Raw genomic sequence first — 18,379 nt, 5'->3', positions numbered from 1 at the left:
AAAAGAGAGAGAACAAGGGTTTATACACGTATTTTTCAAAAGCACACCAGCTTTCTTCTCTTTTTCTAAACTATAGCAATACAATAACAAATTAACCTTGCTTTCATGTGATGTCTCTTACAGGAAAATATGCCAGAATATAAATGTAAAGAAATAGGTTAGATTGCTTCAAGCTCCAGTTGCAAAAATGGTTGGGGATCACATGGTGATTCTTCCTCATTTCCAGCTCCCTATTTAGAAGGGAAGCTTGGAAGCAGGCACATGAGGCCAAACTGGAGAACCCAAAGCCAAAGCCAGAATCTACTCCATTTCTGTTTGTTGGAGAAAAGGATGATGATTTCTTGATTTGGGTTGAAAATAAGCCAAGCTATTTCCACTTTGAGGGAAAAGGTCAGCTTATTCAAAATCATTATGGCTTGGTCTGGAGGGAACTGTTGTCTCTGTTATTGTCGATGTAAGGTTCCCCCCCCCCCCCGTGAGTGGGATTATTGTTATCCTTGGGCACCTGGGGTCGTGTGTTTCTAATCCTTGTAAGCCGCCCAGAGTCACTTATTTATATCTAGATCACATAAATAAATAAATATAAATAAATTCAGTAGTCACTGAATTAAGAGAATCAAGACTCTGATTAAAAAGGAACAGTAGCTCTGTTGGCCATGAGAAAAAAAAACAAAACAAAAATGTATGAATGTGATATCTTTATTAGACCAACCAAAGTTTATAAATTCCCTGCAAGTTTTCAATTTTTCATCTGGCAAGTTGGTTAGCAAAAGAAAGGGGGAAATGGCGGACCATGAAGCTATGTCTACACCAGCTTACATTCTCAAAAGGAGCGATGGAGATCCTTCAGATAGGATAAACAGGTTGTATCAGGTATAGCATTCCTGGGAGGGAGGAAGAGGAGGAGGAAGAGGAGGAGATGCTTTCACATGGGAAATGGTATGCATTGGATTCGTTCATGTGGGAGATGGTACGAACTGTAGACTTGTGTGCGTGCAGTGTGTGCTTTATCAGAAAGCCATGGTCCTTCCATTAGCTACAGTGAGTCAAGCAATGATGGGGCAGAGGCAGAGTGTTAAGAAAGGCTTTTAAAGCAAGGGTAGGGTGCCAGCTCTATATTTTTTGTTATCAGACCCCAAGTGGGTTGATTAGAAACAAGGGGTTGAATTCATGAGCCCAAGGAGATGGGTTGCTGTTGCTTTTTCTTTTTAGAAAACTGACTAAATAACTTGGCTTTTTTCAAAAGAAGGTTTGGCATTATACTCAGCATGTAGCTGAACTGCACTGCATTCTTGTGCTACTGACTTGCCAGTTTTAATTCTTACAGAAAAGGAGAACAGAATTGCTTTACTGTGGTACTTTCACAGGTAAAAGCCCTACCCATGACATTCCAGCGAAGAATCCCATATCTAATGCCTTCCTCAGACGCAGAGGCAAAAACTTTATGCTAACCTGTTATTAATAATAAATTATTTTAATGAATACAGGCCAATACATACATACAGAATGAGTACAATGTTGTCACTGCAATTTCCGTAGTCCCTGCTCACAAATCCCCTGTGCCAATGAAAATAATTGTCCTAGTCCCCAGCCATAAAGCCCAAGATTATGTGGGCCTTATCATGCATCACTGCTGTAGAGATAGAAAGGGCTTTTTATTATTAAATATGTGCCACCATTATAAGCCAGAGGAGATATCTGTATCTATTTCAGCATCCTGACTTTCTGTTTTAGAAATAGTAGGATGGCTAGAATGGCTCCTTGTTCATCCATAGCAAGATGGTGGATAAAGCTTTCACTCTGCTCCCTGCTTTCCTGACCTATGATCACAAATCAGAGGTGCTGCACGGTTGTCTACCTGAGATTATCTTTGTTCTTATGTTAACTAAGTAAATGGAGTGTTTTTCTGCCCTGCATATGAGGAACTAAGTATAGCACAGAAGAACAGAAGCCAAATTAGGCTTGAAAAAAAGAGGGGGAGAAAAGAAGTTACTGTTGATATTTCATACTGAATTTAAAAAAAAAAAAAGGGGTTGAGGTCAAGCATTCTTTTCCTCAAACTGAGATTTATGGAGATAAACTATGGTTGCTCATTGGTCTGCTCAGATATACTAAGATATATTTGGCACATTGTACAGCACTTATGTTGGAAATTGGCACAACTTCTTTCCTCTTTTAGCCCTAGTGGTACTGAAAGGGAAGACTGAGATGGGGGGAAAAATCCTGACTCCCTCCCCCCACCCCAGTCGCCGACCCTTTAGGACGGGAGATCAGTATCCCATATATCTAGTAGAGGGACTTAAAAAATCCTAGCAGATTGTTTTGGACTACATCTTTCATCATCCCTGACCGACAGCCATCCTGTTTAGGGCTGAAGGAAGTAAGAGCCCAACACTGCATAGAGGGCCCCTTAGTTTCCAGCTTTTTCTGGAGTTCATCCTCCTCCAGGTTTCTTAAACAGATTCTCCAGTCCGTGTATTAATGTTCACCAAAAAAATATCTTCAACCTGTCCCTGCTGTCAGATATAGGGATTTTAACACAGCCAGCTCTGACATGTACTTGCAACTGCTGAAAGAGCCTCACAGAGCCAGGCATTGCTTAAAACACAATATGCACAGAATGGATAAACCTGGTCAGCACATCTCACCCAGTGATGCAAACAAAAACATGTTCCTTGTGATAATGCCCTGAGATTTCCATCTCCCCAAGGCAGCTATTTTATTAATGCTTCCAGGCGTGAGTTTTTCTTTCAGCTGTTTAGATAAGATTACTGCCTTTGCAGCTTTAATCTCCTTCATACAATCTCTGTATTATAAAGGAAGAACCAATAATGAGGACAAGAGATGAAAAATCACTCTCACGTGGTCTGCGGTTATATATAAAACAACACTGGTGGCCCTGTATGTCTTCTGGTGGCAGCCTTGTCAGATTCATTGGCCATATAGCATTAGGAGGAGGCCAAATGAGCATTATAAAAGAAGCTTGAAGGAGAAAGCTTGGGAGAGCCAATGGCTAGACGCAAGCCGAAATCTCCTGAGCTACACAGGAACCCGTGCTGCTCTTTGGGTCCTCTTCTGCCCCATGGACAAGAAGCTGCCACACAGTGGGGCTAGCTTCACGGCATAAGCTGTAGTGCAATACAGAGCATAAGGTAAGTGGGTGAGATTTTTTCCAGCCTGTTCAAAACATGCCAAAATGCTGGAAAACAATCCATCTTCTTCCATGCCCTTCCGTGTTTGGTGGAAAGTCAAGTTCCTACCAAACTCCTGTCCTTATTTTCTTCCATGAACCAGCACAGAAGCCTTCTGTCTAAATTGCAATGCATTATTCATGCTTCTGAAAATGGAGTACGATCATTTCTCACATAAATATTTTAGAAATGTTTAAAGCAAAAATAGTCCATGTGTAAGTGAACATTTTGTGAAGACAATATTCCTTCCATCTTATAGATGGGAAAAGGGAGGAACAAAAAATGAAAAATACTTCACAAACGGCTGGCAGAAATTAGATGATTGATTTTTATTAATTAGAAATTAGATTAGCAGTGTCGAAAAAGGTGCTTGACAGTCCATCATGAAAAAACCAATAGGACATCAAAAGTTAATTATTCGGAGGACCTTGATTTAAAACCAGATGCAGAACATGAAGCAACAGAGCTACGTGTGCCTTTAAAAGCTTTGGATATGACATCCAGAGACCTCTAAACAATGCTATTAACTTATGATAGACGGGTAAAGCATTACATGCATTGCTAGACAGCAATAATACGAACTGTATTTTGTTTTAGTAAAATACAAGTGATAGGAAGTCAATTTTGGTATTTTTCCTTGCTCCAACTTTATTTTATTTTGGAGTGCAGTCTCTGGTACGCAACTCAATGCTCAAATACAGTTCTTGACTTAGAGAAAGTTGCACATTCCTGCTTTAAAACAATGGGCATTTGGCAGTAAATACTTTGTTTAATCTCTTAGAACAGGAAAAAAAGCTCAGCAAGACTCTTCTACGCTCCCTTTGCCTCTTTTAGGCAAGCCTGAGCTAGCCTGTGTCCTGAAGTTGCCCAGAATCGTGGCTAATAACTTGGTCCAGGACTTCAGAGGACGTTGGGGACATTATGCACCGGGCAGCCTTCATTGCTGCATATAAATAGCATGTTTATCAGCAAGGACAGTGCAGACCTGAATGCTGAATAGCCAAAGTTTGTTTGCAACTCTAACTCATTCCTAGCCAGAAGCTCTTATTGACTTTCTTGTAGGTATTGAATGTGTCAGCAGGAATGGGAACAAGTGGCAACTGTATTTCACTGAAGTGACCAAAACACTACTACAGGAAATAGAAGACAATAGGAGTCCCTCTAGTTTCTTTTAGTGATAAATGGTCTTTTACAGTGTAGTACTGAAACTATATTGTACAACAGAGCTGAGACACTTGAATTTGCTGAGTTTTTATGAGGCTAATGTTTTCAGATGCACTGTTAGCCACTTTTGAAGATTTTTTTTTTTTAAGTAAAAAAGCTGCAAACAGTTTGAATCACGAATCCAAGAAAAGTGGCAGCAAGTACCAAAATATCTAGTTACGTATTGAAGCAAAAAAGGACTCTGCAAAGCTGAATGTGAGTAGAATGAACTTGGCTATGACGCTCTAGCTAATCTGGGGGGGAAGAAAAACCAACCCTGCTGAAGATAAGAGGCTGTGACACACCATATCACGTCCTTGAAGCAAGAGTGTTGGCTGCTTCCTTCTACACTTCATCACATGGGAAGCCATGCACATGCAAAGGCAAAAGACCAGCAAGCAGCAATGTGTCAAAGCTAGATTTACCAAGAAAAACATGGATAAACACAGAAGTTTCAGCTAATTAGGAAAAAAGTCTATTTGCAGTTTTAACTATCTTGGAATAGAGGGAAATCAGTGGGGAATGTTTCTTTTATGTTATACATGTAACACATGGACTGAAAATGCAGAATTGAAGCCTAAATAGTGTCATTTCATATAGGGCTGAAAAGAATTGTATCTGAGGATGTTAGGAGTTCTTTAATCAATCAATCAATCAATCAATTGAAGAACTCAAACTGCAAGGCACCAAAATAAAACCTTGCACATAAAAACGCATGGAAGCAAACAATTACAGCGGTTGAATACATTATAACTAATTCTAATGATCTGGCATTCAGAGAATGCAGGGATGGTCAAAGTCTTGGGAAAACCTCACTCAACTTACCCTTGTAGAAAATGATTGAAAAAAAATGATTGAAGAGATTGCAGATCTGGACTAGAATCAATGAGTACTTGCAGAATAAAGTTGTTTTTATTAAGGCAGAACACAAGTAGGTCCAATGCTTTTTTACCAGACCTCTTTCCTTTTGAAAAGTGCAGCTGTTGGAACTACAAGTTTAAAAGGAAATGCTACTTATCTGAATCCTGACCCTTTGTGCTATTTTCCAACCAACACTTGCCTCCCCACGAAACTTCTAGCAACAGAAGGAAAATGAGTAACTATGTCTCTTTAGGTAGAGGTTGAGAGATTAAGGCACCTGGAGGGGATTCTGGATGAGAAATGGCCCATACACTAGTTTAAAAAGTCCCCCCTCCCAAAACCGCTCTCTCTTTTTAAAATGCAGCTTGTGGGTTCATTTTGTGAAATCAAAAGAATGTGTGTGTATGTACCTGGACCTCCATTCAAGTGTTATCAATCCATTCCTCCCTGTTGCTCCAACGATGCAGGCCTGCAGGGACTCCTCTGTTTTGTTTCCTGATAAGCAAGGACCATGATAATGCTGATGACAGGAGAACCAATGGAGGAATTGATACCATTGGAACAATGTTGGTGGGAGGGTAGCACTTTTGCAAGCTTCTTTGCAAAGAACCAACTTTTAATCTGCTTATATAGACTGGATCTTGCACACCCACCAGTAGGCTTGTGAAAATCACTTGATGGGATCTCTCTGCTTTGCTGCTACCCTAGAAATGCCTGCACATGCATACCTAGAGACCCTGGGAAGCCCTCAAAGCAGTTAAGCCCCCAAGCACTTACAGCTGTCCACACTTCAAGAAAGGGACCCAGAAACATACTTTATTCACCAACAAAGTCCTCACTGAATTGTTTGCATAGAAAATACACACACAGTTACATAAGAAATACCACATGCCAAGATCTTCATGAAGTCCTTTGCAGGGCTGTGATTCAATGATTTCCAAGTGTTTAAACATTATTCTATAACCCTTCATGCCAGGGAGCCTAATTTAATACAAACTATGTTTATATTATAAGATCAAGTCATAGAAAACTGCATTATTTAAATGAGTTTTGACCTGGTTTTATTTATGTAGGTTCAAATTCCTCTTGCTATTTGCTTTTAATTTCCTGCCTTTTTTTTTTTTACCCCAGAGAAAAGTGGATTACAATATTCCCAAGAGTACTGTAATAGGTCCCCAAGCTCCACATCTTAGAGACTCACTCTTCCCTATGAATGATCATAATTTGTACAGTTAACCTAGGGCAGTTTTTTGATAATGCCTCCTGTGTATCAATGGAGTGATATTCGCTACTCCCTTGAAGATCTGCCAAAGGAAGCATTATTCAAGCTGCCATTAAAAATAAATGCAGCAGACTATTTGGTTGCCAGGGAGATTTTTTTTAAAAACTGCAGAATGTCTCTCCAATTTTAGTATTCATTTAAAACAAAAACTTTTTTGAAATATTATAAACCAGCCCAAAATGTTAAAACGGCTTTCACAAACCTAGTGCCCTCAATATATGATGGACTTCAGACTGGCTGGAGATAGTAGATATAAATCTAATAGGTTTGGAGAGTGCCAGGTTGGTGAAGATTGGGTTGTAAGAGGGAAATGCATCACAACAATCACTGAAGGTGATAATACCATGTTTTTAGACTTTGCTTGGCATTCTTCTTACAGCTTTTGTAAATTTGACTGTATTTTGAGACTGCTCTAATGATTGTAGCATTAAACTAACAAGATTTAAAAAAAAAAACTGGTAGCAATTTGATCTTCATGATACCTACTTTAATTCCCTTGGAAGCTAATGCTGATTGGATTTAACTGATTATAGGACTGTGGTAAGAGGTGTGGTGAGAATTCTACAACAGGAAAGGCCACACTGGCGTTAAATCTCCTGAATAGCACAATGAAGAAACTCAGAGGGTGTTAGTCCAAAATCAGATTATTATTTTTTTTGCAGCCAATCTTAACTGTGAAAAAGTAATATAACAACAACGTGTATAATACTGTCAGGTGGTTAACACTATAACAATATACAAAATAACCTCATGTTTATACTCAACACTAAGGTTATGAATCCTTAAAAGAATCTTATAAACTAAAGCAATATTATTGTCCCACATATTACCCATTATGACTGGGGGGGAAGATAAGATAGTGCAACTTGCCTAAGGCTACCAAGTGGCTTCACAATATAGGCAAGATTCAAATCAGGAAGCCCTCTAGACATTAATACATATGAAGCAGTCTTCCCCATGCTAGTGGTCTTCAGGTCTGTTAGGACACCACACCTACATTGGCTGGGAATTTGGGAGCTGTAGTCACAATGCAACTGGAAGATGCCAGGTTGGGGGAGACTCAGAATTTTGTCCACGCAGAAGTTGAATCTGAAGCGCATCTCTAATCTGCAGCTCTTTGTATCCTCAGGTATGTGCATATGTATACTTGTATATCCTGATCATGTTTAACAGATGCATGTAACATTTTAGAAGGGGGGGGGGGATCTTGTAAGCATGCTGGAAGGCCCATGGTTAGAACAGGAACTGGACTGGAAAAACTGAGTGCCGAGCATTTTCAGAAAGAAGAAAAGTAGAGATTTGATTTAACTTAAGATGTTGGCTAAATTGTTACCCTCACCATTATGGTCAGCATTTTTAGAACATGAGATCACTGCGGTATACCCTCTCCAGCAATAACTGATTGTTCTGTTTATAACAACTTATGCAGGATAAACATGCACACATTCAATTAGAGTTAATTAGACGGGTAGAACAAATGTCTACAATACCATTAGCTTAATACAGACAGAAACACTCAAGCATATAATTTTTTCAGAGATCTCTCCTGAATTGTCATTTAAAAAAAAAAAAGAAGAAGAATAGACTAATACAAAATAAGAAATTAGAACCCGCACAAGCAAAGCCTGTATTCAAAGAACTGCGTGACTTCTTAAGAGTTTATCAGCTTTAACAGAATGGTTGTAACAATGTGCTGTTTTCAATATTGATGATTAATTAATACAGAGGAAAAAAGAACTAGGAAGAAAGAGATGTACAAATTATATCTTCTGGCACTTAATACTATTTTAGAGCAATAAAGAGAGTAAAGTTGGCTAATTGTTTGATCAAGTATTGGGGGAAAAATAAAAAACTACCAAGAACAAAATAATTCTGAATATTTTTTGTTTATAGGTACATGTATATGTGTGTGCACACACACATACGCACACACATTCAGACACACACATATAACAGAGCAATATATAATAGCTATATCAACTAAAATTTTGATGCCATTTGACTTAATGTCATGTGTAAGACATTACATTTCTGACTTGAATATTTTTGTCCAGCTTCAGGACAACACACAGACGTGCAAATCCATTACATTCCTCAACAAGCTTTCAACATCCAGCTGGCTAGACGCTTAATGATGCAGTTGAGCCTCTTACCTTGAAACTGTGAACCTTCTCATATTTTGGAATGTGTTCGTTTTCTTTCAGAGTTGCTCTTCTGACAAGTGATGTCAGCTGCGAATAAGCAAAGAGTTTAAGAGGTTGCCAGATTGTCACAGATGACTTTTGCAAGCCTAGTCGCATTCCCAAGGCTGCTATCAATAAATCTCTTTGACGGCTCTCCTGTTTCAAGTTGTGAACGGCAACTCTACTAGCTTTTTGCCCTGACCAAGACTCTTTGGAGGGCATTTTGAATAGGGTGGGAGAGAAAGAGAAGAATATCCCACACACAGAGAATCACCAAACAAAACCCTATCCACCTTGGTACTTATTTCAAATAGAGCTATTTCAAACCGAACTATAGCAAAATAAAAGCAGTATCACCCCCAAGTCGAAACTGAATTGTAAAAAGGGAGTATTGTAATGTTGATGCTACAGTTTCTTCTCAGTTGCAGTAGACTTAAAAAAAAGATTTCTAATTTAAGCTTGAAAACTTGTGGGTCTGAATAGCAACAACAGCCAGAGTCACTGTTAACAAAAGACAGCCCACAGTGTCTTCATCCATTTACAGATTCATGCAGTAATTGTCAAATAGGCAGGACCCTAGGCTCTCCTCTCTCCTATTCAACCATCCTGATAATGATTTTGTATCAAAAGATGTTCTCATACTGCATATAATCAGTTTTCAGTTAATAGATCCTGGCTAACCTCAGTTTAGCAAAGGGGGGGGGGAGAGGCGGGCTTAACTGGCAGCAATGTATCAGGATTGGTTAGATTAGGAGAATAGGTAACCAATGAGAAGGCAACAGCAGAATTTAAGCAGTGTGCCACTCAATTCACTCATCCCCCTCCCACATGAGGCTATCTTGCAGGCTCAAAAGAAAAGGAACAAAAAAAAAATCATCAGGAAGATTATGAGAAATAAATGAGTCATACATCATTAAAAATGGCATCTCTGCCATTTAAAGACTAAGGAGATTGCAATACACTTTGTTCAGGCATTAACACTAAAGAGCTAACCGAAAAGCTTTATATTACATGGATGATTTAAATGAATGTTAATAGAATTATTCATAGCTTATTCATAGCTTCATACATGAAATCATCTCCCGTGCTTTGTTTATAGCAATTCTGTGGTATTAGCAGCTCTTTCTTGCACTTCACTTAGTCCCTTTGTTATAAAAAGTACTTCACTATGATTTTCCTTGCCATTATATAACGATTCTTAAAACATTCAAAAGAATGGGAAAGATGGAAATCTGACGTTGGTTGCTTTGGTAGCCAAACCAAATCTATAATATGACTCTTGGCTGAAATTCCCTGGACTTGTCAATAGGTTCCCAGGTGCTCAAAGGGACTTGTGACAATGCCACACACATTTTCAGTGTTACTTTCTCTGGAACGAGCTGAAGATGAAAGAGTGACAATACTATACTTTGTTTTGCAAGCGAGCAAATGAAATGAAAATAGCCTACAAATTGGATAATATTTTCATAATGGAAGTGTTAGATTTTATAGAACCAGAGGCTGTAATGCACATAGAGAGAGATCCAAGAGATCAACTCTGCAAATAGAAATGAGTTCTTCCTTTTATTATAGTATGGTCAGTAAATGGAAAAGTGCTCCTGGGCTTCTCAGAGCTTTGTCTTGACAACAGGATTCTTATGTGCAGAAGCTGAACATGGCCAGAGACTTCTAGTCATGCACAGTTCATTTGCTTTTGTCAGATGATACTTGCTCTTCTTGTAGGACACTACTCCAAGGCTGCAAAGCAGAAAACCACACACCAAATCTTTGTACTCGTGCAAACATGTAAACACAAAATGCATACAATCTAGATCACATTTAAATAGCCTAAATCATACTTTGTACCCAAGAATAGTTGTTAGTGGGAGTCCGAGGCTTTGTCCCTCAGTAGTTCTTCATCTTTCTCAAAGAGAATACTGATAGGCATTCTTGGACCATTTTCAGCTAATGTGGTATGGTGCGTATAAGCAGAGCAGCAAACCAATTAAAAAAAAACAGGCAATATGACTTAAAATCTGTGAATTATTAACTCTCCATCGATTCTGCAACAAAACCCCTCCTTTATTTTTAAATGATACATACACAATCAGAAGAAGAATTACACCTCCACCGTAACAGAAGGGGCACTCTCTCTTTTCAGATGGTGTTATCGGAACTTTTGATAAATACTTGCATTAAAAGCCACAGAATTGGTTTTTTAAAAAAATTCTACCTTTAATTAATCAATACAGATATTAGTAACTAGCATCCTTTTATATATAAACTATTTGGGAATATATATTTCAGCTCAGTGCAGATGGCAAATTAGGGAGAAATATATGCACGGGGCATATTTCTGAGTTGTATGTGATGCAGACAGCATATCATGGTTGGGTCTGCAGGCACTGCCCCTTAACTTCCACCCATTGTTCAGAACAACTGCTTAGTGGCATAGGTGCACACATCCAAATGTCTGAACATTCTGAATGCCCAGTATGGACACTCCTTTTCTGCAACATGTGAAACTCATCTTCCTTATATGGAGGCCCTGGTACAGACAGCGATTAACCTCAATGGTTGTCATCACAATTTCTGCATCACATTCACACTTCTATCCAGCTCTGCCATCTGCACATGGGTTTTGTGAAGCTGCGCTGATTTTTCAGGATGATACAGTATTTTTCAGTTTGATAAGCCGGAATGAGCAAACTATTATCTAGGTATTTATACAATTAGACTGTATGTTCTAAATTCTTTAAAATATCCCATGTAATTTTATAAATCGCTTTGTTAGTTTCCCTTCCTCCCATGGCAAAAATTATATTTATATTCTGCTTGTTTTTAGTTATTAGGTTTTTTCCTTCCGTTTATTGAAATCTGATTCTTCTCAGTCATATTCTTATTAGTAGAAAATGATTTTTGAATTCTGAAAATTAAATTAGAGAAAAAGGAAAGATTATTTCCTTACAACACTCTAGGAAAGATGGGTGCAAAGCTAATAGGAATCCACTCCACTTCCCAGCAAGAAACATGGAGGTTTTGGGTGGAATTCTGCTCAGAGGATGCACTCACTGTTACCAGGTCCTCCTGTAGCCTATTACACCGTATCAAAATCAGTTCCTCTGGAACAGCAGGTGAGCCTACTGAATCTGCAGGATGAATGGTAATTGACAGAAGTCAAGCCCTTCCCTTCTTTTAGTTAGTTGGGGCTCTTGGTCAAGTTTGGATCCACCCTGTAGCTGAATATAACATGAGGAGCTCACCCTCATGCTGCTAAATGGATTGTGAGAACATTAGGTTAGACACCAGAACACTGTGTTGGTGAAAGAGTCTGAAATCTTTGCCCAAGACTTAAAATGTCTGCGACTGATTCCTTCACAGGTATCTTTTTCTTTTTCAGCTCCATTTTTCAAACTGTTTGCCCTTGAGGCAATATTAGGTGCTTAGTAGTTGCTCCCAAGATGATCATCTCTCTTTATAAACTCTCTTGAAATCTGCTTCAAAAGAATTGGGATTGCACAAGATGTCTGAGGGTAAGCCACAAGGGGTCAACAAGGCTTGGAAATAATTCAGAAATATTATGACTTTATAGCAGAAAGCCATAAGCAAGAAAGAAGGCTATAAGAAAACTGGGGGGGAGGGATGCATACTTGCAAGAGATATAGAGAGAACAGATATATTTGTGAAGCCATCTAGTTTGAAACAATAAAAGTGAACAGCTTCTGTTCTATTTGTGTGCAGTAATTTCAGAAACTGAAGATGATATGACATGGAAGAAGTTTTCAGACTTTAGAAATAGAAATGCAGCATTTAGTGGTTTATGCAAATATGCCTAGAGCAGTAATTCAGTCTAGACTCAGTGCTATTCTGGAAAATTAATATTTCATTCAAAATGAAAATGTTCATCTTATTACTGTTATATAACATGGCAATTTTAATATGATCATCACGAAGTTTCAGAAATCTAGCAATGACACAGTGATATTCACCATACCGATACCAATGTAAACATGGGATTTGGACTTGTCAGAAAAAATGCAATGAAATTTAACAGATCTAGCAGACTACACATCATCCTTTCCTGTGAAAATGCTTCACCTGTATCAAAATTTTTGTAGTGTTTTTATAAGCATATAAATGACCTTTAACTAGATTTGCATAGATATGCAAGTTAAAATCAGTTAATCTACTTGACTCAGCCCTGGAAAATATTTAATGCATTTTGCTATAATAGATACTGTTATAGATTTAATTATACCTAAATCCTCCAAACTAACCACACAGAAAAACCAAACAGAAAATACAGAATGGTCAAACTATTTTGAAGTGACTGATCAATTGTCACTGTCAGTTTTGCCAAAACAATTTAACCGCTAGCAATTGGAAAACAATTTAAAAACCCAAAGTTTAGCAAACTTAAAACTAGGATAACATTATATTTGTACTTTAGTTAAAATGATTTATGTAAAATTATCTGTTTTGTTCTTAAATATTTATGGTCAGTCATTTCAGTACAGTTATTTACCATTTGACCAGTGGCTGGTCTTCCCAAATAAATGCAGAAAAGTCTCCATTCTCAGTGTTGTGTGAAATTGGATCACAACATTGTCATCTTCGTTCTGCAATGAAATGACCTAGTTTTGCCAACAGCTATTCTTTAAAATAATACCTTAAGTTGGCATCACCAGCATGATGAAGGTTTATGTCCTAAACAATTCAATGACTGCCGTCCATAGACAGATTTGATTGTTTAGTGGGACTGTAGAAGTCATATATGCTCCAAAGAACCCTTCCTGAAATATGGGAAGCTGATACAGTTAATGTCAGTAATATGTTGCCTAGATATCACATGGTACAAGAAGCAACTGTATGAACTGTCATGCCTATTGGGATATTAATATGAAATAGCCACTTTCATCTCTCAGAGGATTAATTACAGTATCTCTACGCTACAATCTCCGGGGGACAAGATGAGAGCCTGTGTAACATGTGGACAGGCTCTTAAATAACCTTACCTGATGCATGAGTGAAAACATTTGACTCCTAAGAATATCTGATAGGTAATAGACCATATCAAATCAGTCCAGTAGAGTTCCAAATTATATTGGGAAGTTCTGTATGTATAGAAGGTGTCCTGTCGAAGAGCCGTGCAACGGGGGAGACCAAATACACAGCTTTTAAGAGAAAGGAGCATGAACAGGAATTGAATTTGGGCTTTCCTACCCCAGCACTCCAGTTCTATTTTAAAGGTATATGCTTTTGTAACAAATCGGGTTTGGACAACCGCTCCCCACCCCACCCTGGCTTTAGTCCTGGAAAGCAAGTGATATCAGAAAGGTATTAGTGGCTGATTATTTTTCCTTCTTAAATGGCTGCATCCCTCTTATCTTCCTTACTTCTCTGAATAAGGCATAGCCAGATCAAACTCTACATGAATCCAGATCCAAGGCTGACTTTTTTCTAGGACTCAGCACTATGCTAAACAGGGACTGTAGTAAACATGGAAAAACACCTGATCAGATCATCAGCTGCACCCCCCCCCCTCCATACACACACACAACAAAGCCCCCTGTTTGATGAAACAGATTTTCTCTTGAAGCAGCTGACAAAGAGTACAAGTCTGATTAGACTGCAAGGTGATGCAGAGCTTGACTGTAAGTAGCTTCAAAGATAAAGATGCCTCATAATTAGCTAACAGAGCTGGGCAAAGCTTTGAATGAGGTTCCACTTCACCAAAGCTTTGACTGAGACATCTCTTTGAAGCTGCTTTGCAGAGCAACGTGCCCCCTGCTTCTCAAGACTGAAGGAAAGATACTACATTGCTTTGTTTTTGTGATGTTTGGGTGGTGGAACTGCTGGTCAGAGGAGGGCAACACTGGGCATCTCCTCCCAAGTTACTGTATATACCAGCAAGAGGAGCGAACTCAGAGAGAGGGGTTTGGGAGCAGCAGGCCCGAGAGAGTCAGAGTCCAAACCTGGGAATGTCTTCCATTGTCAAGGAGACACCGTTAGCAATAATTTTAGGGCCAAAGTAGACTAGTATTGAGAGGATATAGATAAGCAAACCTGCTTTAAAACACATTTTTAAAAGTTATTTAATAAAAGAGAATTAGTTAAAAGTCAATATGGTGACCAAGTATCCATGCTATCCTATATCTCCCCTATATTAGTTAGATAATGTCTAAACCCTCAAAAGGGTTAGCGGTGGCGGCAGAACAAAAGAGTAATAAAGGGAAAGATCTCTACAACAAGGAGGACCTGCAACAGCTTCCCATAAGCAGCCTCTACCATTGCTTCCAAAGCATATGCTTTGTTCCTGGAAGTGCCAGAGAATTCGGTGTGTGACACAAATCATCTCAATGAGGCAAACTGTGTCATGGCTCTGCAATGACACAGGCAAACAGCACCACCTGTGCAGTGCAAAATTCCTCATGAAAGCAAATTTTGGCCACCACCATAGACCTGCTATCTCATTTTATTTTAAAAAGCAGCCAATTACATCTGCATGATTCTGAAAGATCACCTTTCCTATTATGACGCTATCTAGACATTAGCATCTGCAGAAGAACCCTTCTGAAGATGCCCTTGTATTGTGTTCGTTCAGCACATGAGACCTTTTTCCTGTACCACTATGTGGGACCCTTTCCTTTGAGAGCTGCACTGGTCCCCAGTCTCTTTGCTTTTAGTAAAGTAGCCAAGATGCTTCTCTTTCACCTGTCTTTAGTTATTTACTCTTAGTTTTAATGTCTGGTTTACACTTTTTATTCTGTATGCTGTAGTTTAAGTACAGTGGGCAACCTCTGGGTATTTAATTGAGTTGAAAGCAGAATGAAAAAAAAGAAATGCTGCATTACAACCTGGCATTTAATGTAATCTTTTTGTTTGGCCTAGGGAGTGGTCTCTACTCATCTACCAGGTTGCTGAACTTACACACTTACCTAATTCTTGGAGAGATTAAAAGAAAAGTTGCAAATAGGCCTCTAATGATACAACCCATGCTTCTAAATTTAGCAGGCTAGGATTATCAGTTTTTAACCTAAGACCATAAGCGGTGGTCTCCTGGATCAGACCCCTGGCCCATCTAGTCCAGCAGTCTGTTCTCACAGTGGCCAACCAATTGCACAAGGAAGCCCACTAGTCTCCCAGCAGAAGGCCTTCAGAGGCAGCCACACTGCCATCCAGGCTAATAGCCACTGATCCCCATGACTTCCATGAATTGGTCCAACCCTTTTTGTAGCCACACCACAATTCCAAAGCTGAATTACATGCTGAATATATTAAAAAATCCTTTTGTCTGTCCTGATTCTTCCAGGATTCAGTTTCATTGGGTGGCCTCTGGTTCTAATATTTTGGGAAAGGAAAAATAGCTTCTCCTTGTCCATTTTATCCGCATCATGCATTATTAATCACATGAGTGGTGGCATTGCATCTGAAATACTTAACTATCACAGCCAGTCTTAAGATTACAGGTGTTTGTCATAGAGCAACAGAATTAGAAAACACAGAATGTTTTTATACTCATCAAACATCCCTATTTCATTTTGGAATCTGGGATCTATGAATATATATGCATTTTGCTTATAAAAATCCTTGTTTTATGAGACACTTCCTATTGGTTCCACTGTTCTTTGATAACATACGAACAACAATAGTTCTAATTTTACTTCATGATACCAGACATCTCTACTTCTACTACTTTTAATAAATAGTATAATTAAAGTCAGTTTCCATCAAAATCCTATGCTTTTAATGAAATAGCAAAAGCAGGGGGGAAAAGAATCAAGAAAATGGAGCTTTCGTGATTAAAAAAGCAGCAGTCAGAATGAACCATTTTTACGTTCTATTTATCATCTTATTATATATGTGTATCTTTCATCCTCAGTAACCTGTAGGAGAATTTACTGTCTTTCAAGGCAGATGAATTAAATGATGAAATATTTTTAAGACTTGGAAAAGTACAACTTTAAATGAATTACTTACTCTTTTTTCTACTATGTCATTGTCTCCTGCAGAATCTTTGCCATCAACCGAATCTCTCACAGCCACAGTATGCTTCTTGTTTGCTGGCTCTCTGTTTAAAGTTGTATATCCTATGTGTTCATAAATTGGATTTATGGTCATCTTGGCAATGTATTCCGCTGCCTTGGTTTCAATATAAAGGGTGATCAATCCATCTGTCACCAGGTCGTGGATAGACTCAAAACGTTTCTCTCCAACAAAGTGTTTTCCATCATAGTAGAGTCTGAAGTTTCTAGTTTGATTTCCAAATCTGCCTCAATGGAACAGAACAATATATATATATTTTAAAAAACAGACAACTTTGAGCACAATTTTCTCTAAAAAACTAAGACTAGTACATTCTCTCTATGGTGTGTGTATGCAGGATACAAAATAGTTAGTCATTATCAACTTCTGCTACTCTGCCCAAAACAGAGCCTCATTAAAACCATGGACCTAAAGCCAAAGAGATATTTGGTCCTGAAAGATATGATTTGTTCTTCAGTTACTTAATGATCTTGAAGAGAAATTGAAATAAACCCTTTTTAAAAAAATTATATGCCTTTTTGCTTTTCTGTAACAGGAAAAGTTGCCATAATAGAGGTTTCTCTATTGCAAAATGTCAGTGCCAAAATCTTATGCAGATTTTTATTTCTAACCCTGTTGTCTTTTTGTAGGAAAAGGTCATATAGCATATACTTGCACTCAAGCACTAAAAAGGACACTGGGTGGAACTATTGCTAGAAGTGTGATGAAGTAGGGAAAATTTCACAAAGACAAGCATTCTCCATTTGAGATTAAACTCAAAATCTATATATAAAAGCTGCCCCGACTTGTGCTTATTTAAGCCTGAATGTTAAGGAAATAAAATAAATATGTAAACTGGAAGCTGATTCTGCAGTGTGAATTGGCAATTACATATTTCTTAAGAGTTAAAATTTTAGATACAAAATCTGAAATCTAATTTTATCTATGGAACACGCCACACAAATACTGGAACTCTAAGTTGTGGATGAATACGGCTAGAGATTATCTACAGGCTGCGAGATGAGAGTCCACACTATTTTCTCTCCAAGAGGAAATGAGTGAAAAAAATCCACCAGGCTTTGCTGATTACTCCAATGTCAGTCACCAGCCAACTACTAACCGACTTCATAAATATTAACAATACTTCTGCAAAGCACTTATCTTGAGAATGTGTCAATAAAATCCCATTAATTCAGATCCATTTGATTCATGTGATGTAACAATAAGAGTTTCTGCCTATATCCATGGCTGACAACACAGCATAAAAATCTACTGTATCTCTTGCAATCCAGAAATCCAGGAAAAAAGTTACTGTGGATGTCATAGATTGTCATAGTACTTCTACATCTCTAGCCATCATGAAGATGGGAGATATTTCACAAAATTTTTTTACTACCCACTGTAGCACTATCTAAAAATCTTCCAAGGATGCTGCATGCCATAGAAACATTTCCAGTGAAGTTTTCACACACTGATCAAATTACATGTTAGGAATGTAATTGTTGCTTTTCTTTAAAGTACAAACAGTCCCTGGTTAAGAACGTTTGACTTACGGACAACTCATACTTATGAAGGGGCTGCCTATTACTAAAAATGGCAGACGGCATTCTCCTTCCTCATGCTGACAAAGTGCTGACGCTGCACAATGTTTTCAT

The 18,379-nt window shown here is 38.3% G+C and overlaps 1 protein-coding gene and 1 long non-coding RNA gene across 2 annotated transcripts in view; one reads left to right on the top strand and one right to left on the bottom strand.

The window, feature by feature from the left end:
• Positions 1-18,379, bottom strand: part of CHN1 (chimerin 1) — a 101,790-nt gene that overhangs the window by 18,214 nt on the left and 65,197 nt on the right. Inside the window, exons 6-7 of the mRNA XM_007434232.4 lie at positions 16,680-16,968; positions 8,691-8,768 (exon numbers count right to left, since the gene is read on the bottom strand). Of these exons, the coding sequence (XP_007434294.1) occupies positions 8,691-8,768; positions 16,680-16,968 (367 nt within the window). The remainder of the gene's footprint in view (positions 1-8,690; positions 8,769-16,679; positions 16,969-18,379) is intronic.
• LOC148216552 (uncharacterized) lies at positions 2,875-16,787 on the top strand. Its single transcript, XR_015795219.1, has 3 exons — positions 2,875-7,666; positions 12,100-12,232; positions 16,712-16,787. It is a non-coding gene; the product is annotated as an uncharacterized LOC148216552 (long non-coding RNA).

Source organism: Python bivittatus, unplaced genomic scaffold, assembly GCF_059951505.1.
Source record: "Python bivittatus isolate LINGU-HERP-01145 unplaced genomic scaffold, Pbiv_v1 ctg000200_np1212, whole genome shotgun sequence".
Lineage (NCBI taxonomy): Eukaryota > Metazoa > Chordata > Lepidosauria > Squamata > Pythonidae > Python > Python bivittatus.
Note: the sequence above shows the minus strand (reverse complement) of the source record. Positions and strands in the feature narration are given on the sequence as shown.